The sequence below is a fragment of the Babylonia areolata genome, chromosome 2 (assembly GCF_041734735.1).
Source record: "Babylonia areolata isolate BAREFJ2019XMU chromosome 2, ASM4173473v1, whole genome shotgun sequence".
In the NCBI taxonomy this organism is placed as follows: domain Eukaryota; kingdom Metazoa; phylum Mollusca; class Gastropoda; order Neogastropoda; family Buccinidae; genus Babylonia; species Babylonia areolata.
The window spans coordinates 45,598,476-45,620,742 of NC_134877.1; the positions used below are offsets into that span (position 1 = coordinate 45,598,476).

The window sequence follows — 22,267 nt, forward strand, 5'->3', positions numbered from 1 at the left end:
AGTCCTACATCACAATGCAGAAGTAGACAATGACAAGTCATACATCACCATGCAGAAGTAGACAATGACAACAGTCCTACATCACCATGCAGAAGTAGACAATGACAACAGTCCTACATCATAATGCCGAAGTAGACAATCACAACAGTCATACATCACAATGCAGAAGTAGACAATGACAACAGTCCTACATCATAATGCCGAAGTAGACAATCACAACAGTCATACATCACAATGCAGAAGTAGACAATGACAACAGTCCTACATCATAATGCAGAAGTAGACAATGACAAGTCATACATCACAATGCAGAAGTAGACAATGACAACAGTCCTACATCATAATGCAGAAGTAGACAATGACACATCATACATCACCATGCAGAAGTAGACAATGACAACAGTCATACATCACAATGCAGAAGTAGACAATGACAACAGTCCTACATCACAATGCAGAAGTAGACAATGACAACAGTCCTACATCACCATGCAGAAGTAGACAATGACAAGTCATACATCACCATGCAGAAGTAGACAATGACAACAGTCCCACATCACCATGCAGAAGTAGACAATGACAACAGTCCCACATCACCATGCAGAAGTAGACAATGACAAGTCATACATCACCATGCAGAAGTAGACAATGACAACAGTCATACATCACCATGCAGAAGTAGACAATGACAACAGTCGTACATCATAATGCCGAAGTAGACAATCACAACAATCATACATCACCATGCAGAAGTAGACAATGACAACAGTCCCACATCACCATGCAGAAGTAGACAATGACAACAGTCCTACATCATAATGCCGAAGTAGACAATCACAACAGTTATACATCACAATGCGGAAGTAGACAATGACAACAGTCGTACATCGCAATGCACCAAATCCCATTGACAACAACAGCAATAGTCATGCATCAAAATTACCCATGACAACACCAACAGTCATACATCACAATTTAGCAATAACCAGTGACAACATCAGCAACAGCCATACATCCGAAGTCAGCTATACGAATGACAACACCAACAGTTATAGTCACAATTTAGCAAAGCACAATGACAACAGCAGCAACAGTCACAGTCACAATTCAGCAAAGCACAATGACAACAGCACCAACAGTCACAGTCACAATTCAGCAAAGCACAATGACAACTGCAGCAGCAGTCATAAATTACAAGTCAGCAATACCAATGACAACTACATCATCAATACTTACCAATTCTAATGAAAGAGCTCTAACAAATTGAAGAATGTAGCTTTGTAACTGCCGATATTCTGCCCAAGAACAGTGATGGTATCAACACAAACAAAAACAAACAAACAACAAGAACAATAACAACAACGACAAGAACATCAACAACACATACATCAACCCGAACAAAAACAGCGACAACAACACACAGAACGTGTTCATGGCCACATCTGTTGTGGCAACAACAGCAATACATTACAATGCAACAGTCAACTATTACAACTTAACTCGGCTGTAAGCATAGCATTCCTCCAAGACACTGTTGTGGGGAGAGACACGGGGGAGAAGAGAGAGAGAAAAATGGACTGACAGCACTGCAGGTGGGACGAGAAAACGATTTCCAGAGACCCAGGCTTTGACACACAACCCAAAGATCTGGAGGAATCCGTCCGTTGTGTGCCAAACCCTCGAGGTTTGTAAATGACAACAACAGCACAAGTCATACATGGAGATTGTCTTGTGTGTACAGCGCTCCAGTGACTCTTCACCGAGGTACGAAGAAGAAGAAGAAGGAAGAAAGAGGCGAGGAGGAGGAAAAGGACAAGAAGAAGAAGGAAGAGGAGGAGGAGAAAGAGGAGGAACCTGATGAACAGTCCTTTGTGACGCGCCAGTAACTCTTCTCAAGTCAGGGAGAAGAAGAAGACGGAGAGAGACAGACAGACAGAGACAGAGACAGAGAGAGGAGTATGAGACGGTAGCAGCGAACCCCTCCTTCATCCTCGCTCTTTCTCAGAAGAAATCTTTTGTTGCAAAAAAAAAAAAAAAAAAAAAAAAAAAAAAAAAAAAAAAACCTCACCGTTTGGTCTATGAACCAAACCTGGTTATATCTCAAGGCATAGCCAGTTTCACTTAAGTGGATGGAGGACAGTCGAGCTAAGTTTGTTCTCTTTATTTAAGCCCCCCCCCTCTCCCCCCCCACTCCACTCTCTCTCGAGGGGGTAAGGGGGTGGGGAGGGGGAGGTAGGTGCGTGAAAAGTGATGGCTGCGTCTTGCCGCTCGTCATCTGCGCGACTGTTGTAGCGCGTGAATGAATTTGTATTTGGTTGAATGCACACATGTGTTTGTGTGTGTGGGTGTGGGGGGTGGGTGTTAAACTGATCATACAAATTACACGTGTCCTCACTATTTATCTTTTCTTTCTCGTCCATTTGTCATTGTCACAGCCATTCTCTCTCTCTCTCTCTCTCTCTCTCTCTCTCTCTCTCTCTCTCTCTCTCTCCTCCTCCTCCTCCTCCTTCCTTATCTCTGTCCCCTCCCCAACCCCCGCCTCTCTTTCTCTCCCCGTGAAACGTTTTTTTCGTGTCTCCATTCATACGAGCTTTTTTTTTTTCTTTTTTTTTATCCAGTAAAGAATTAAGGTCAGCGTGGAAAATGCTTTGAAATACCAAAAGGAACACACACCAGTCAGCTAATACTGAAAGACAAACTTGTGGGGCCGTTTGAAAAAATTGTCAGTAACTGCTGCCAAAAATGCCGTTGCATATAGGAGTGATTCAGTCTCTTGTTCAATATCTATCTATCTATCTATTATTATTATTATTATAAAATTGTCAGTAACTGCTGCCAAAAATGCCGTTGCATATCGGAGTGGTTCAGTCTCTTGTTCAATATCTATTATTATTATTATTATTATTTTGTTTTGCTGTTTGTGCGTGGTACATGTAATTTTGCATTGCGTGTCTTAACCTTGTTAAGGCTTAATTGACATTAGAACTGATTCTGATTCTGATTCCATGCCTCATTATGGTGGGTACAGGGGACCAGAACAGCCGCCTTACAAAGACGGTTGCACTTCTTTCCCATGGCTTTGCTGTTTTCTGCTGGTTCGTGCACGTGCACCTGTGTCTGTGTCAGCCTGGCTCTGGGACGGGCAGTGTGTCTGTGGCTGTATGGAGCTGTGCACATCAAAAAGCCTGGATGAAAAATCAACCAGATTTGCACTGGAAATCAGCGCCGAAAAGACCAAACTGATGGTCAGCCACATTACCATCATCACTGCTAATACGTGGACTGAAGCTAGGAGTGTTGAACACTTCACGTGCCTAGGATCCATTATTAGCAATGAAGGTCGAAATCAGATATTCTTTCATTGGGTAGCAAAGACAACATCAGCACTGTAAGACTGAAACCTACATGGAAGAACAGCAACATCTCCAATAAAACATAAGATCAGACTTCTGCGTGCACTGGTTTGTTCCATCTTCCTGTATGCATGCAAGACATGGACCCTCCCAGCGGAAGTGGTAAGAACGATTAAAGCTATGAAAATGCGGTGTTATCGCAAGATACTTAACATCAAATACACTGATGATTAACATCAAATACACTGATGATTAACATCAAATACACTGATGATATCTGCAGTTAACATGTGCGCAAAACCGTCGAGCAGCACACTGGACCGTATGAAGATCTGCTGATAAAGTGTTTTTCATTGCCACGTTATTATAACAAGATTCAATGGCCTTGATGAAACAATCCTCCAAGGAACTGTTTCTGAGGGAGGTGGAGGGAAAGACAAAGAACCACAACCTTGGAATTAATAACATTGCAGAATGGACGGAAAACCCTTTGCAGAGACCAGGCTTTCACACACAACTGACAGACCCGGAGAAACCTAGTTAACATTCTTCTGATCGGCGCCCTAATGACTCTTCAGAGAAGAAGAGAGATAAAAAAAGATTTCAGGCAGGGTTGTTGTGACGCTTTTTCTTCTGTTGGAACTTTCCATCTTGACTCACTGCGCTAAACAATAGCACATCTCGATGCTATGCTGCACGTGCAGAGTTGATCCCCCCCACCCACCCACATGGCCCCACCTCCGTTGTATCGAATCGTTTCTCTTCGTTATCACATCGCTATACTCGAGATCAATTGTTCGCTGCCAACGCCACAGGCGGTCGTCTTGACTTAGGTTTGAATCTTCATTAAAAAAAAAATTATATTAAAAAAAAAGCAGAAAAGAAATATGCGTATTGTCAATATATCATACCCGAACGCCACTCACAGCCCTATTACAGCGTGGCTGACCAGCTCTGGGCAGTGCAGAGAGAACTTGTGAGGGCTTGTACAGCGTCGCTGGGCCTCCCCCAGGGTGACCATGTGTAAACAGCTAAGTTACGCGGCAAAACAACACGTACGGAAGATTTGATGGATGGCGCAAACACGTAACCTTTGCTCATCATTTCTGGTTCCGCAGCATGCAGACAATTGTTTCACAACACGTCCTTACTTCTCGGCAAAACCAAACAAGCGTCTCTCCTTGCTGCATGTCAAAATTGTTCATCAACCCCTTCGCCTAGATTTCCAGAACAAAATTCTAGTGACCCATGACAATTCTTTCTTGTTCCAAAGAAGGTAGTTTCTATGACGCTTCCAGCAAACATATTGTTCATTTCAGTTCCGTTCCTGAAGATCTGGTGCAAAACCACATTGTAAACTTACAAAATCAGCTTTTTCGACACTTCTAGCAACAGTTACGAGCACCCTAAACAAATTTCTCACTTTTGGAATCTCTACTGCTGCGTCCCGCTTCTCGCTTCCCTGCTTCAGAAGTCCAAAACCGCTGCTTTAAAACTGCCATGAAAGAAACCCAGTTCGGATCAAAACGACCTTAAAAAAAAAAAAAAAAAAAAAAAGGAAAAAGACCAATCTGGAATCGTTTTTGTTTAAGCTCCTCGAATGACTGATCCTTCATCAACCCTTCTCTCATCTGACTGGCCACAGTCTTCTCAGCGCTCATCAATCAGCCAAGCAAGCAGGAAGCAGCACAAAAACCGTTCTCTCCTGTATTTTGAACCAACTCCTTGTCTCTCCCTCTCCATCAAGGACAAAATTTCCATTCTCCTCCTCTAGGACCTCACGGCTGCCTTTGATACCATCGATTGGGGAATTCTCATTTCACATCGCCAAGACGACTTCGAAAAAAACAACAACAAAAAACCAAAAAAACCAAACAACAACAACAAAAACCAAAAAAACAACAACAACACACACACACACACAAAAAAACAACCAACAAGAAAACAAAACAAAAAACAACAACAAAACAACCAACCAAACAAACAAAAACAAAAAACCAGTGCTTTTGGCTGGTTTCACCCTTGTCTTTCAGAACGATGACAGACTTTAAAAAACAAAACAAAACGGAAACAATCCTTCCTAGACGTCTTTTAACAGGTATTGATGCACCTGGGGGTCTATGTTGGGCCCGGTAGTTTTCATCCTTTTCTAACACCACTTACACATCAACTCGCACTCTGTCTCAATAAATGTACGGACGTGATACTCAGATCAACCATTCTGTCTCCTTCAAACTACACCCATCTAATGTAGTCTCTCTGCAACAGTTGAGGGCGTCAAATAACCGTTCGAACTGGATAGGAGGCACTACGACTGCCTTCCTTCTGTAGTTTTTTCTTTCTGCTCCCTATCATTCTAGAAAATGCCATGTCATTCTTCCGATCACGTGCGCATCCTTGTCCTTTTCTTTGATCAGAATCGCTCAGTGCTTCAGCAGATCATTACAACACGTCAGGTCTTGCATCTTCAACTCAGACGCATCAGCTCCATTCATCACTTGATACCACCAACACATCACGCAGTGCATGATTTTAACACTGTAAGTTCTCGTTGCCGGCTGTCTAGAGAAGCTGCTTAACCTCCCTGACAAGTTAAAAACATTCTGCTGCTTAACTCATCTTTAGAACTCAAAGGTCTGAGCACTGTAACTCATCTTTAGAACTCAAAGGTCTGAGCACTGAGCAGCTGGACCCAAGGTATTGACACATGATTATAATGGTGAAGTGATGGATTCAGGCTCTCGATAAAGTGAACCACAGTCTTCTGGTGCACAAACTACATCGCTGTAGCATCAGTGGCGAAGAGAACCGCTGAACTGAGAGCTGCCCGCACGACTAAAGGGGAAAGACAGACGCAGATCCACACAAGTTTCATCCCATCCCAACGGCGCACACTCATTCCGACATTCTGACACATGTTGTAGGCTACTGGCATACGTTTTTTTTTTTACACGGTTGCTTGTCTACTACTCTTCCCGTTTCCTTGGTTTACTCTCTGCATGCAAACGCGAAAGAAAAGTAAAACAAACTGTGGTCGAGAAAATTAACAGCGACTAAGCCAGAGATCTTGAAAAGTAACCAAGATTACGTACAAGCCTGTTTAACGTTTAACACTGTAAAAATACCCCAACATCTCAAACTCGTAATTTCATTTTGAGGCACTAGACGAAGTACGACCATACATCTTTGATTTGAAGCCGGACCGGTGCTAACACAGACTTTACTTCACAGTTTGTACGTTCCAACAAACATTTATTTCCACCATCACTCACGCTTTTCCACCCCAAAGCCCCCTGTTCTACTTTCTAAATCCTTGCTCGAAAGCTCATCAACAATTCAAAGCTTTAACAACTCAGAAAATCGTAATTGTTTGAAAAAGAAGTAATAGTATACTCTCTCTCTCTCTCTCTCTCTCTCTCTCTCTCTCTCTCTCTCACAACACCATCATCATCGTCATCTTCATCACCATCATCTTCAATTTCGTAGACATATTTTAAAAGTGTTCAAAGCCACACACGCACAAAATACACAGAACGTCATACAGGCAAATAATAATGCATGATAGACAGTAGATAAGAAAACATTTGCGTACATCAAATGCACGTAAACAGGAAGTCAATTATGACATGGGAAAATCCACCTTTTTATGAAATTTCTATCTGACGGTAATATCCCTTTCTTGGGAAAAAAATCTTTCAGTGGCTAAACCCACTATTAAAGAAAACGTAGATGAAAAACAACAACAAACAAACAACACACACACACACACACACACACACACACACACACACACACACACACACACAGAGAGAGACAACAACAACAACAACAACAACAACAACAACAAAAAACCAAACAAAAAACCCCTACTTTTACGGGTAAACAAAAGTGCACTTTAATAGGTACTGAAAATCCACTGTAATGAAATCAACGTTGTTTGGCGCAGTCCACTTTTTCAAGCCAAACAAACCACAAACGCAAACAGGAGGAGGAAGAGTGGGGAGGGGATAAGCACCGGTAGCCTACATAGCAATGGGCATTATTCGTCTCTGGTGAACTTAGGCAGTCAGTCAACATTAACAATCTGAACAAACGTGCACCAAAAGAACCGTGCGGCAAATGCGGTATGCCGATTTCATTCTGCACGCATGATCAGTTCGACATTACCGGGAGAAACCCCTCGTGACGAAAGTTAATTGGCAAGCCAGAAAGCCGGCCAGAACATCACATAATTGTCCCCGTTCCTAATAAACCACTCCATATGGCGATACAATTAGTTAGACCCCTTCAGAAAGGGGGTAGCAGCCTGCTCGTAACCCCCGTTAAGTTTTGCCCAGGGGGTTAAATCTGGCTGGTCCAGATTATCCCCGAGGTCTATGTAGACTAGCCTGGAATGACGTAGACTATACTTGCCTGGAATGACATAGACAAGTCTGGAATGACGTAGACTTGCCTGAAATGACGTAGACCAGCCTGGAATGACGTATACCAAACCACACCTGGAATGACGTAGAGACTAGATTAACCTGGACTAACCTGGAATGACGTAGACTAGACTAACCTTGAATGACGTATACTAGCCTGGAATGACGTGGACTAGACTAGCCTGGAATGACGTTGACTTGCCTGAAATGACGTAGACTAGCCTGGAATGACGTAGACTAAACTAACCTGGAATGACGTAGACAAGACTAAGCCTGGAATGAGGCAGACTAACCTGCAATGACGTAGACTAGACTAACCTGGAATGATGCAGGCTAGTCTGGAATAACGTTGACTAGCCTGGATCAACGTAGACCGGACTAGTCTGGAATGACGTAGACTAGTCCGGAATGACGTAGACCAGCCTGGAATGATGCAGGCTAGCCTGGAACAACGTTGATTAGCCTGGAATGATGTAGAATAGACTAGCCTGGAATGGCGTAGACTAGACTAGGCTGGGATGACATAGACTAGCCTGGAATAACGTATAGACCAGTCTGGAATGATGTAGACTAGCCCGGAATGACGTAGACTAACCTGGAATGACGTAGACTAGCCTGGAATGACACTTGGGGGTAAACTTCAGCCAGTAAGACTGACCACCACCACCCGCACCCCCTACATCCAGGTAATTTTTACCCCCCTCTCCTCCCGATCCCCTCCCCCCTCCGTCGTTACGGACATGGGGCTCATTTCAGGCTGGTTTGAAATGACCAAGGGGATTGTATTTAACTCGATTAGAATCAGAACAGACCATCAAAGCAGACATCATCCCGAGGCTAGCCCAGAATGTATCCCTTGGTAAAATCCAGCATGGTGGGGTGGGGTAGATTTATGCTGTTACACCGGGTCGGAGCCGCACGAAGCCGGAAAGACGAATAGTTAACTGGATGTGTGGAGTCTGTAAGACGACTTTTGTCGTAACTGCCGGCAAGCGGTTCATCCATCATCCGGGAAGCATAGTGTTCGTAATTCTGTTTGCCGTGCCTGGTTCTTGTCCCCGGGTATCGATTCTTGCGGCACGTGCACCGATATATTCTGTGACCCAAATCTGCGTTGGCGTACGGACGCTTGCTTCGATGCATAAACAAACTTGGGGAGGGAGGGGGAGGCAGGGGGATTGGGGGTGGGTGGGGGGGGGGGGGGGGGGGGGAGACACACATGCGATAATTCAACGCAACGATTACAACAAAAATAAAACACACAAAGAAACATAGACAGATAGACAGAACACACACACACACACACACACACACACACACACACACACACACACACACACACACACACACGAAGAGAGGGGTGGGAGAGGCATGGAGATAGATTTATATTTGTTTGTTTATGTGTGTGCGTCTTTTTAAGCCACTGATGATTAGATATGTTCAATTCCGTGCATGATAAGACAATATTCGAAAGACTGAGCAGATTATATTTTGATCTTGATGATGAATAAGACAGAGAAAGACAGGAACGTGGGGTGGTGTTTTTGTAAAAGGGTGAAAAACTAAGAAAATATTGTAATCATGCCATATCAAATTATGCAAGAACATTTTATGAAATGAATATAGGGCTTTAGTATAATTGGTAAGGCAGTAGAAACTCGGAAATGAAAAGAATTGAAATATGCAATACGCTAAAATTTGCTAAAGTGGACACACCAGGACATTATGGGTATTTTAGTTTGGTTGGGTGGCATTGTAGGAGGAAAATGTCTGCAAAAACTAGCTTTGAGTTAGGACGATCTCTGTAGGGATCACCCCAGTAACTCTACACCTCTGTTCTTTGGAGGAAAATGTGTGGTCTTTCTTCCCTTTGTAATTTTTCTAGGACAGGTGGGGTGATAGGGGAAAGGGAGACTAGGATGGGGGTGAGATGGGGGATAGGAGAGTAGGACAGGGTGGATAGGACAGGGCGGGGGAGATGGGAGAATAGGACAGGGGGGAGGGTTGGACGGGGTGGGGATATGGGGTGAGGTGAGTAGAACATAAAGGGAGATGGATAGGAGGGGACCACACTCAATAATTCTACTCCTCCGTTCTTTGGAGGAAAATGTGTGGTCTTTTTTTTGTTTTTGTAAAGTGTCTGCAGGTGATTGTGCCAGATGGAGGGTTAATGCAGGAGTGTGTGTGTGTGGTGTTCACCGAATAATGTATTTACTGTGTGTCAACGGGATGCACACAACGTATATGTTTGTGTATAAGTGTGTGTGTGCGGGCAGAGAGAGAGAGAGAGAGAATAATAATAATAATAATGGTATTTATATAGCGCTGAATCTTGTGCAGAGACAAATCAAAGCGCTTTCGCACCAGTCATTCACACGCATGCATAACTCTAAAACTGCAGAAACTAAAGACAAGGAAGGGCAGGCAAGGGAGGCTATTTTGGGAGAGGTACAGAGAGAACTCAGAACTCAGAACTGCTTTAATGTACATCGGCCTTGGGCCATAATCCAAAAGGACTGGGGTCGGGAGACACACACTCACACACACACATACAGAGAGAGAGAGAGAGAGAGAGAGAGAGAGAGAAAGAGAGAGTGGCAGAGAGAGGGAGACAGACACAGAGAGAGACATAGAGAGAGAGAGAGAGAGAGTGGCAGAGATGGGGAGACAGACAGAGACAGAGACAGAGAGAGAGAGAGAGACAGAGAGAGTGGCAGAGGTGGGGAGACAGAGAGAGAGAGAGAGAGAGAGAGAGAGAGAGAGAGAGAGAGAGAGAGAGAGTGGCAGAGAGGGGGAGAGACAGAGAAACAGAAAATGAGAGACGGGGAGGGAGTGAGAGAGAGAAACGGAAACGGAAACGGAATGGTTTATTCACATGTAGGCCTCAGCCCCAAGTGAAGGGGTTAATATGAACATTATACAACTCAATAAGACAACATAAGCAAACAAGCATAAATGCAGATAACAAAACATAATTATATTCATTTCACGAAGTGACTATTTCTCTAAGTTTGAAAGCCTTATACAAAAACAAGGAAAAATCACGAACGTCCTTACTGTTGCTTGACGACATTAACAGACTTAATTTAAACAAAGAGGGATGTTTGTAATATTTTGCTTTTATAAACATTTCACGAATATTTTCTAGCACTGGGCAACAAAGAACAAAATGCAATTCGTTTTCTTCAGATTCGTTACACAGAGGGCAAACTAAATCATTCGTACTAGAAGTTTTGTATCTTCAGCGATGCACTGTCAGTTCTGATATTCCTAATCTGAATTTCGTTGTTATAAATTTCAAGTGTCTGTCCATATCTTGCAGTAGATAAGGTTTTATATCATGTACACTATAGAAAGTTCTGTACATATCAAATCTCTCGCTGGTATGAATATGATTATTCCAAGTCTGCCATCTACAATCAATTAGCCTTTGGCGGAAAACAGATATAAAACCATTAACACTTCCAACACCCTGTTCCATCCACACAAAACCAAATCCATATTCAAACAAACAAGGACGAACCTTAGTTACCCAGTTTTTCTTTCCCTTGATATCTAAATCATACAACATTTTATAAGCCTTAGACGGTATCCTGCTATCTTCCATGTGAACAAGTTTGATCCAGTAGCGAATACAATTCAAAACAGAGTTTATATATATAGGATATCGGTTTGTTTCACCATAAACAAAGTCATTTGGCGTTCGCATATCTACTCCTAAAAATTTCTTTAAAGCCAACAAATGAACTGATTCACAATGAAAAACAGCATTATCTAGCCCCCATAGCTCAGATCCATATTGCGCTATTGGTTGTATTTGGCAGTCAAAAAGCTTAAAGAATAAATTAAATGAATTATTGTTTAACATACATAATCTTTTCATTACAGATATCAACGCATTTTTTGCTTTACTTGCAAGTTCCTTGAAAGCAGCAGCAAAACTTAAACGGGTTGAGAAGAGAATTCCTAAATATCTATACACATTAACAATAGGCATTGCAACACCATCATAAAACCATCGTTCTCTCACACTTAAATATCCACCTTTCCGAAATACTATTATGTTACTTTTAGACATATTTACCTTTAATTGAAGAGATGTTGTTGCACGCTGTAAACTATTTAATTGTGTGTGTGTGTGTGTGTGTGAGAGAGAGAGAGAGAGAGAGAGACAGAGACAGAGACAGAGAGATAGAGAGCGAGAGACAGAGGGAAGAGAGAGAATGAGAGAGAGAGAGAAACTGACAGAGGGAAGAGAGAGAATGAGAGAGACAGAGGGAGAGAGAGACTGACAGAGGAAAGAGAGAGAATGAGAGAGAGAGAGAGAGAGAGAGACTGACAGATGGAAGAGAGAGAATGAGAGAGAAAGAGAGAAACTGACAGAGGGAAGAGAGAATGAGAGAGAGAGAGAGAGACAGAGAGAGACACGGAGAGAGAGAAACTGACAGAGAGAGAGAGAGAGGGAGAGTGGCAGAGAGGGGCAGAGACAGAGAAACAGAAAATGAGAGACGGAGACGGTGAGAGAGAGACACAGAGAGAGAGAGGAGAGAGAGAGAGAGAGAGAGAGAGAGAGAGAGAGAGAGAAAGAAACTGACAGAGAGAAGAGAGGGAATGAGAGAGAGAGAGAGAGAGAGGCAGAGATGGGGAGAGACAGAGAAACAGAAAATGCCGAGAGACGGAGAGTGAGTGAGAGAAAGAAAGAGAGAGAGAGAGAGAAAAAACTGACAGAGAGAGAGAGAGACAGAGACAAAGAGAGAGAGACAACAGAAAATGAGAGACGAAGAGAGAGAGAGAGAGAGAGAGAGAGAGAGAGAGAGAGAGAGAGAGAGAGAGAGAGCGTTTCCCTGCATATACGCTGAGTCGTGATGAAAAAGTCTACGTATACTCCACACAACAGCGGGCCAAACACACAAGTCGCTGCTCAACTCTGAAGGCGGACGGCTGGAACACATCTTTGATCAAACAGAGAGCATTATCAGTCACAAATATATACATACATCTGTAATTGACTGTTTTTGGATCTTTGTGAGAGGGAGTATTGACACGGGGGAGTATCGACACGGGGGAGTATCGACACGGGGGAGTATCGGGCTGACCCCGGGATCGACCACTCACTGAGACAAAATCGGTCTGTTAACATACTGCATGTTATCAACCCATGTAAGTTTCGTGTGTACGAGCGTATGTTGATCAAAAATATATGTGTTTGCTTTTATGTTACTGAACTCGACTAGGTTAAGTGTTTGTGCATATATTATGATAAATGTTTCACTGAAATGACATTATTTTCCATGCGTTGATATTCACAACATTGTTTTTATAGAATGATCCTCTCTCTCTCTCTCTCTCTCTCTCTCTCTCTCGTACATACACAATGCACAGACAGACCAACAGACACAGACACACACACACACCCATCCATGCGTTCACACACACACACACACACACACACACACACACACACACACACACACACACCAATTCTACGGACACATCTACACACGGGATTAATTCTAAGGACTCGCACTTTCCCACCGAGGATGTGGAAACGTAAGTGGCTGTATCAATACGAGGGCTCCGGCCAGGGACAGCGAAAGGGAATACATCAGCAGTCTGCAATCTTCCTCACGTTCTCCCCAACTAGAGAGAAAACTATGGTCTTTCACCAGCAGCAAAAGGTTTCCGTTTGATAATGATATTGATAATAATGATAACAGTACTTATGAGGCGCAAATTCCCCATATAATGTGCTCTTAGCGCCTCACATGAAACAATACATGTGTACAATAGTGCATAAAAAACATACCTTGGCACACAACAACACAACACACGTATCTATATAGACCAAGACAATACTTCAAATCGCAGATATGAATACACACACACACACACACACACACACACACACACACACACACACACACACACACACACACACACACAATGTGCCCCACACGCGTTTCAACTTTAATCCTAAAAAGCATAAATTAACCCTTCGTTTCAACTGATGAAGGCAACATGACAAAATCGGTCAGGTGTTGAACTTCTCGACCAGTATTCACCAGTGATGAGGGTTCGAGGCCCCGTTTCGGCATGGTGTTGTGTCCTTGGGAAAGACACTTTATTCCAGTGTTCCTCACTCCATCCAGGTGTGAATGGGATCCTGACTTTGGCTGGGGATGGTTAAAATCGCAGAATGAGAGGATTAGGCTCAGTCTTCCTAAAAGTCACTTTACTCCGAGTTTCCTCACTCCATTGAGGTGTGAATGGGTACCTGACTTCGGTTGGGGAAGGTGAAAACAGCTGGAAGAGAGGGTTAGGCCCCGCCTTCCTATGTCGAGGCCCTGGATATAGTGGATATGAATTCACTGCCCTGATGATGGCTATAAAAGGATGATGGGATCTTTAGCCTTTTCACATCTACTGGAAATTTTATATTGAAAAACTAATCTTACCGGACAAATCAGCTTCTCATATGATAACTATAACTGTCATACTTTGAATACTAATCTGGCGCTGATACGAAGCTCGACAAGAGAAAATCTGACGAGCAACGAATTTTCTGTGGTTTTATGCGATTCTTTCGCGACGCGGAAGAAGTCTAATTGCCGCCGGAAGGCAAACCATGCCGAAGTTATGTATAAAGATTTAATCTAATGAGACACAAGAAAAAGTAACACTTTTATTAACTGTACTTTGGGAAGATTTTGCACAAATGATGAAAAAAAATCAACACCAAACACCAAGAAATCTGGCGTCAAAATTCAAAACATACAAAAAAGCGTAAGCTGCACCTCCGATCCTTATTTAAGTTCGTAACAATGGATAAAACCAAAAAAAGTACAGGTTTTGCCGCCAGTGACTTGCCATAGAAAAAAAACCAACGGACTGATAGGTGACCTGCGGTTGTCGAGCACTCCAAGCAACAAGGGAGAGCGCGCAGAGTGAAAACGGGACCAATTACACGGGAGTCGCCCTCACCTTCAGGAGTACCCATGGCGTGATTCAATTAGTCCGCTCCCTGCCGACCTCTCTCTTATTTCCTCGGGCCAGCTATCAGACCCCTACTTGGCCAGCTGAGCTGAAACGCCATGGCGGGGATAATAATGTAGAACGAGAGGGAAGGGCAGGTTAGATACATGGCTATATTTAAGCCCGGGGCTAAAGGGATACTTTGCCTGAGATTATTGCTGGCTTCCAGTTAAACTAGGGTTTCGGAAGGTCGCTTCCAAAGTCCGGCCACTTTGACTGTGGCACTGCATTTTTCAGCTGGTTGACTGACAGCTCTGTTTATCTTTACAATGAGACAGTGATTGGGTCTCTCTCTCTCTCTCTCTCTCTCTCTCTCTCTCTCTCTATATATATATATATATATATATCTACCTACATGTGTGTGTATATGTGTATGTGTGTCTGTGTCTGTGTGTCTGTATGTCTGTGTGAGTCTGCGTGGCTAAACGCTCGGCTTATATCAGAGACTGACATAAGCTTACAGTTGGGCCAGCAGCAAAGTTAGAGCTGTGTGATCAATGGTTTCTTCAGTGGGAAGTCATTTACAGCTTAGGCTTTTGTGAAGGACTATGACTCTCACCGAAGGAGGCAAGATCGCACTGGCTCTTAGTACTGCAGCCTTGGGGGTTAGATGGGCAGGTTGGTGAGGGTGCCAGCCTGACCGTTTTCATGTGGACGTTGAATCGGGTGTGGCCGGCTCGGAACCTGACCGGGATCATTTGCTGCTAACTGGACAAACTCTGGTTGTCTTGTTCTTTGTCTGTGGCTACAGGAGTGACCTGATGATGCTCCTATTCTCACAGTAGCTGATGCTGTATATATCTGCATACACGTACATACGCGGCGCGCGCGCGCACGTGTGTGTGCATGTGTGTTCTCAAACACTTCAGTTGGCCTCTTCTATTTTTACTGTCTTTCGCTACGGATGCCAACCTGATCCAAGGGCGAAGTCTTGGTGTGGAAGGTAAGTTTTAACATGAAAACAGGGGTTGAGATTTGATTGATACTTAAGAGCCTGACTTCACCTGTGTGTGTTGATTAGCTTTGCACAGTTAAGTAACTTTCAGCCCGTGTCCAGTCCTGAAGCAGCAGACAAACAGTACCAAAAGGGGACGTGGCGAAGCAAACACATCCACGCTGTACATATAGCTTAGTCACGGGGGAGCGTTACGAACAAAACACACGTCAGAATACCCAATCCTTGCCGTGCCATTCGTTTGAGTTCTTTGGTTCTCCCTCTGCCTTAAGCTCCTGGGACACATGACAGAATTCCCCGATAAGAGGTAGACTAAAAGAATATTGGTAAAAGTCGACTTCCATGGGATAAAAGAGGCGACGTATCGAGCCACAGGCTCTTCTGCAGGCAAATGAAATGGGTGAGTGACAGACAGAAAGATACAGAGAGAGAGGGCGCGAGTAACAAAGAAGGCTGAGAAGAAATGTGTGTGTGAAGGAAAGACAGGACTCCCCCCTTTCGATCTTCAGACAGGACAGACAGACAGGCAGAAACAGACGTAATGGACGGACGGGAGGATAGAAATTAAGAACCAAAAAGAATTGCAGGCAAAGCTAACGGCAGTCGTTAGTTGGCCGTATCCAGGTAGGCAGCCTCACAGCGCCAAGAGCTTGGTCTCTGACCAAAGATTGGTGCTACCGAAGTATCATGATACTTTTTTGGTGAGACAAAGGCAGAGCTTTTAGCCATAGCTACTTTGCGCTTTCCATCAGCTTGCAGGCAGGTCAATAAAATGTGCAGAAAACAAAAAAAAAAAAACAAGCAAACAAAAACCGCAGAAACTTCCTCAACGTGTACCATTTCGCTATAGGTCCACACAGCAACAATGGTGGAAGTCCTGTGCAAACGCAACTGGAATACTTTCCAGACTGGACAAGGCCCTTTAGTCTCGCACATGCCGCATACAGACAGATGAGAAAAATAACAACAGCAACAACAACCGATAAATATGACCTCAGTACATCTGGTCTGACTGGAAATCAAATGAGACGTCAGATGACAAGAAAGTATCATGATGTGACTCTGCGCAGACACAGTCATTGTTATGCCTGCGTTCAGGAGAAGAAAAAAAAAAAACACAGAAAAAAATTGCATACACGCACGTAGTCCTCCTGGTGAAACATGGACACACGTAAATGATCTCAGCCCGGACACATTTCATTAACACTGGAGATGGCTTATCAGATTGCCCGGAAAATTTTTAATCAGCGCTCCGCATCCACAGCAAATTATAACAATCGCTTGATTGCCAGCTGGGTCTCAGCTGCTGATTTCGGTTTTTTGTTTGTTTTGTGATGTGCGTTCTTTTTCGTTTCCATCCGGCCTCACTATGCCCTGCGGTGTACGTATGTGGTGTCTGTGTGTGTGTGTGTGTGTGTGTGCGCGCGCGCGCGCGCGCGTATGTGAGGGTTGTGGTGGTGGTGGTGGTGGTGGTGTGTGTGTGTGTGTGGGGGTGGGGTGTGTGGAGGGGGGGGGGGGAGAAATCAGGCGTGAGCCATCACTGTTTTTGTTATTGTTGTGATTTTTTTTTTTAATGTGGAGAGGCTGATGATTGAATGTCATTTTTATAACCCCTGCGTTTTGGGCATACCAAATTCTTCTATTTGAAGCCAAAAATTTGAAGTTTTTAAAAGTATAAAATATCAGTGAAGCAGACACTGCTGTGCACAAATTATCACTGCAGGTCAGAAGTACATGAAATGTAACATACTCATCGCTCTTTTTAAAAAAAACAACTATTGTAGAAAAGTGAATATTATTATCTTTATTAAAGAGGAGACAGATTTTCTCATGAAAAAAAAAATGTTATCGTGCACCCCATCTTCGATATTATTTCAGTTCTTCTTGTTCCGACTTATAAAGGATGATTTCATGATTTTGCTTTTCAATCAGATTAAATCACTCGTATCATACTATATTCATATAAAGAGATTAGCACCATCTTTCTCTCTCTGTATCTGTGTACGTGTGTGTGTGCGCGCTCGCGCGTGTGTGTGTGTGCGCGTGTGTGGATTGCATACAAGTACGTTAAAAACATTGCGGAATATACAAACGCTTCTCTCTCTCTCTCTCTCTCTCTCGCTCGCTTGTTCTCTCTCTACGGATAAAGTAATTCAAAACCCTTGGCATGCAGTGTGAATGAACGCTGTTTTCTTATGTTCGATTTTCATCCCTGCCCCACTGTTCCCTTTGACATCGGCAAACGGCCCAGTTCAGTAAACTATGTTTCCCTCTTTCTTTCCCTGTCTGTTTGTCTCTGTTTCTCTGTCTCTGTTTCTCTCTCTCTCTTTCGCTTTCTCGTTCGCTCGCTCGCTCGCTCTATCACACACACACACGTATACACATACACAAACATACACAGACTGAAAAATTGACATAGACACATCAAGCACACACACACACACACACAGGCAAACACACACACACACACACACACACACACACACACACACACCGAGAGAGACAGACAGACAGACAGACCGACAGAGACAGAGACAAAGACAGAAACAGACAGACAGACAGAGAGAGAGAGAGACCGACCGACCGACAGACAGAGACTCACAGGACAGAACACAACAGGACCACAATCCCAACGATCGTCTCACCTTCAGCCTCATGGTGACAGCCATGTCGTCCGCCCTCTCCGCTCTTTCTTTCTTTAAAAAAAAAAAATATATATATATATTATGTGTTTATCTTCAACCCGAAACGTTAAAACTCCAATAAGTCAATGGGTGGACGGGAAGGACGTTGCCCTGTATCAGGATCAGTAACTGATTTTCAGCTGGAAGCTGTCATCTCTCTCTCCCTCTCTCTGTCCCTCCTAGTTTATACGCTGTTGTGCTTTTAAACGTCCATTAAGTCAACAGGTAGAAGAAAGGATCAGTAGCTGATTTAATCAGTTGCAAGCTCTGCTCTCTCTCTCTCTCTACCCTCCTCTCTCTGTGTCTGTCTCTCTGTCCTTCCTTGTTTATACACCGTTACTCTACGAATGAGAAGATAAATCGTTGCTCTCTGTGTCTTTTGTGACTTGGTGATTGTTTCGCTTTCGTATTTCCTAAATTTTCCTGGACTCACAGGTGCCCTTGGCGGAAATCCACATAATTTATCTTTTTACTTGTCAGGCAGCAGCTGGGTGGTTACCATTCTTGTGTTATGACGTTGCAACGTTTGTCAGGCACACGTTTTTTTCCGTTTTATTATTGTTTGTTTTCTCTGTTATCTTAATTTAAGTTGAAGTAGTGCAGCGTACATTGGTCAGTCTGCACGCTTCAACACTCTTTGAAACTGAAACTTGAAACTGAAACCGGTGCTCTTGTATGCAGTATTTGTCTCGCGCGCGCGCGTGTGTGTATGTGTATACATGCCGTGCGTGTGTATGTGTGTGTGTATATGCGCGTGCGTGCGCGCGCGTGTGTGTAGAAGAACAAAGCCTAGGTTCATGATCCCCAACGGAAAGTTACAGTCAATGTCCTAAAAAACCTTGTAATGGGACGTCACTTCCCCCAGACTAATGACTTCCAATATGTCAAATTCCGAGGAAAGCAGTAAGAATCTCTTCATGAGCATGTCAACAATTGCGATTTTTCGATAAGTGGTGCATACCGAATCCCGCCCCTCCCCCCACGCACTCACCCCCCTCCCCCTGGCCCCCTCCCCCCGAAAAAAAAATTCACACAGAAAGAGGAGGGATGTTGGGTTGGAGTGGGGTGGTTTGTGGAAGACGGGTTGGGGGCGAAAATTGTGTGTTTGTGAATCATTCCCCACATCTAATCTACCGCAAGTCAGTCTAATCCACCACAAAGAAACCTCAACTCTCCGGCAAACTCAGTGGTTTGAGTAACCGTTGCCGATATTAAAAAACAAAACAAAACAAAACCCAAAAAACAAAAACAACAACAAAAACAAAAACAACAACAACAACAAAAAAACAAAAACAAACAACTAATAATGTTCCCCCAAAAGTTTTGAACCAGAGTAATTTCAAGCACCACAACAAAACTTTGCCAAACGACACGAACTTCGCACAACTAAATTCAACTCACGAAACTGTCACACAGTTCACAAGCACAGACGAAAACGTTGGAAATAAACGGCACGTTTACACCGTACCCATCCCGGCCACTGACTTAAAAAGGAGGCTGCACTACAGCAACACTACATAATGGACACTGAGCCCTCAGACCATGATCGGGAAGAAGGCAACGGACTGAATACAAGGGACTGTACCCCGCATTCAACACGGCTTCCTTCCGGAACCGGATGTCCCTTCCGGTCCCTAGCCGCCATGAACGTGTCGTCATGTCTGTGTGTACGTGCATTGTTCGCTTCGTGGCCACCATCGTCCTCACTATCGTTCCCCATCCACACAACTCTTTACATTACAACGCGAGAAGAATGAGAACGCTTCCTACTGTCGTGTTTATGTCGCAGACGCTATATAACAGCATAGGCGCTCTCTCTCTCTCCTCCTCTTCCTCTCTGTGTGTGTGTGTGTGTGTGTGTGTGTGTTTCAACCACTTGCATTTTGTGACATCCGTAAAAGTATTCCTGGTTTGTTGCTGCTCGCAAACACACACACACACACACACAGAGGACAGTAGACAGCAACGTTCAGGCTAAAATCAGGCGCCTGTCCCAGAGGGCGAAGATTGTAAAAATGGTGATGCATTTGCAAGTTACACTCCATAGCTTGTCAACACCATCTCTCCACAGCACCCCCTACCACCACCTCAGCCAGTGGTATCTCAAGTAGCCATCACAAAAACAACAACAACCCCCCCCCCAAAAAAAACAACAACAACAACAACAACAACAACAAAACAACAAAAACAAAACAAAAACAAAAACTGCGCGCGCGCGCACACACACACACACACACACACATCTGCATGAATGTGGATATCCATGTCACGAATATTAGGCATAGTGGTAGCGTGTTTAGATCTAGATCTAGAACTCTCTCTCTCTCTCTCTCTCTCTCTCTATATATATATATATATATATTAGCTAACACACACACACACACACACACACACACACAGAAAACGAATGTACGAACGAAAATTATTATTCCAGGGTATTGAGACAAGCACAATAACAAGATTTTGTTTTCCACTCAGCCCCCGGGTACAAAAGAAAAGCACAAGAAAAAAATAAAGAGAGGAAACTGAAATAAGAAGAGAGGAAAAGAAAAATGGAGGTGGGTGGGGGGTGATGAGAGTGAAGAGAGTAAAGAAGAAAAGATGAAATGAGAGAGAGAGAGACAGACAGACAGACAGACAGACAGAAACTCCACAGTGTCACGCGTGCCTTTCTCGGTCCATGCATGTTCCTTACCAATGCCCTCCCCTTCACACTTCACTGTCGCCCCCCCCCTCCCCCCCCCTCTCCCGGTGTAACAACCTCAAACTACCCCCTGGTCAGTTGTACCCCGAGGGTGGTGGTGGTGGTGGTGGATGCCAGGCAGATTTGACACGGGGGGGGGGGGGGGGGGGGGGGGGGGAGGAAGAAGAAGAAAAAAAAAAGAAAGAGAAAGCTAGCAGGGGGGTACAAATAGGCTGCTACACCGGGCCAGGCCACACCAAAACAGTGTTGCGAATCGTCTCCTCGCGTGTCTGGAAGGGGTTCATTCCGAAGTCCTTAACCCCCACCCCTCCCCCCTGTCTTTGTCTGCTGTCCATGATGCAGCACTGACGACCGTCATTTGTCAACTGCCAAACAGCAGAACGAAGTGCTTTGTTGTTGTTGTTGTTGTTGTTAAGTGAAGTTTTACGACTAACTGGCAACAGCCCTTGTGGTCAAATGGTTCCAGACCGAAATCGGTTATTTTATTTCTTTTTTTTTTTTTCTTCTTTTCTCTGCAGAAGTCGTTTGTTATCCAAGAGGTAGATCGAGTGCGTTGGGAGGCTATGTTTTTTTCGCTGCTAAGGTCCAGTGGTAGTAAGGGCAGCCGGGGAACATCGAGGAGGAGCGTAGCAAAATCATGTAGTGGAGATCCACTAAGAGTTTCAGTTTCAGTAGCTCAAGGAGGCGTCATTGCGTTCGGACAAATCCATATACGCTACACCACATCTGCCAAGCAGATGCCTGACCAGCGGCGTAGCCCAACGCGCTTAGTCAGGCCTTGAGATCCACTAAGATAGGAACAGAAAAGTAGTTGCATGCTGTGTGTCTGTGTCTGTGTCTGCGTGTGTGTTTCCGTCTTTTTTTACCGAGGGTGGTGGAGGCACCTAACTTACTATGTAAACGTAGATGCTCCCGTGTCGTTGGACGCATGAGGTCATAGCGCACCTTTCTCAGCAGTCCTCAGCACGTCGTCTGTTGACAAGTATGAGGTCTCTCTCCACTGTCTGCCGCCAGTTCACGGGGTACCTTCCATTTCCTCTCTCTCTCTCTCCGTGAAACAAATACTAGTTTCCTTCTCACGGCAAAGTGACCCTGAGGGGGGGTGGGGGGCTGGT

At 44.1% G+C, this 22,267-nt stretch overlaps 1 protein-coding gene across 7 annotated transcripts in view; it reads right to left on the reverse strand.

Annotated features, from left to right (window-relative positions):
* The window catches only part of LOC143301868 (guanine nucleotide-binding protein G(o) subunit alpha-like), a 38,163-nt gene extending 18,174 nt beyond the window's left edge, over positions 1-19,989 (reverse strand). Inside the window, exons 1-2 of one of the 7 annotated variants that reach the window (XM_076616289.1) lie at positions 19,850-19,989; positions 18,410-18,935 (exon numbers count right to left, since the gene is read on the reverse strand). In XM_076616289.1, the coding sequence (XP_076472404.1) occupies positions 18,410-18,433 (24 nt within the window). In that variant the 5' untranslated portion in view covers positions 18,434-18,935; positions 19,850-19,989. The remainder of the gene's footprint in view (positions 1-18,409; positions 18,936-19,849) is intronic. The other 6 variants (XM_076616304.1, XM_076616296.1, XM_076616313.1 and 3 more) reach the window with 6 other exon arrangements.
* Between the last annotated feature and the right edge of the window lie 2,278 nt (positions 19,990-22,267).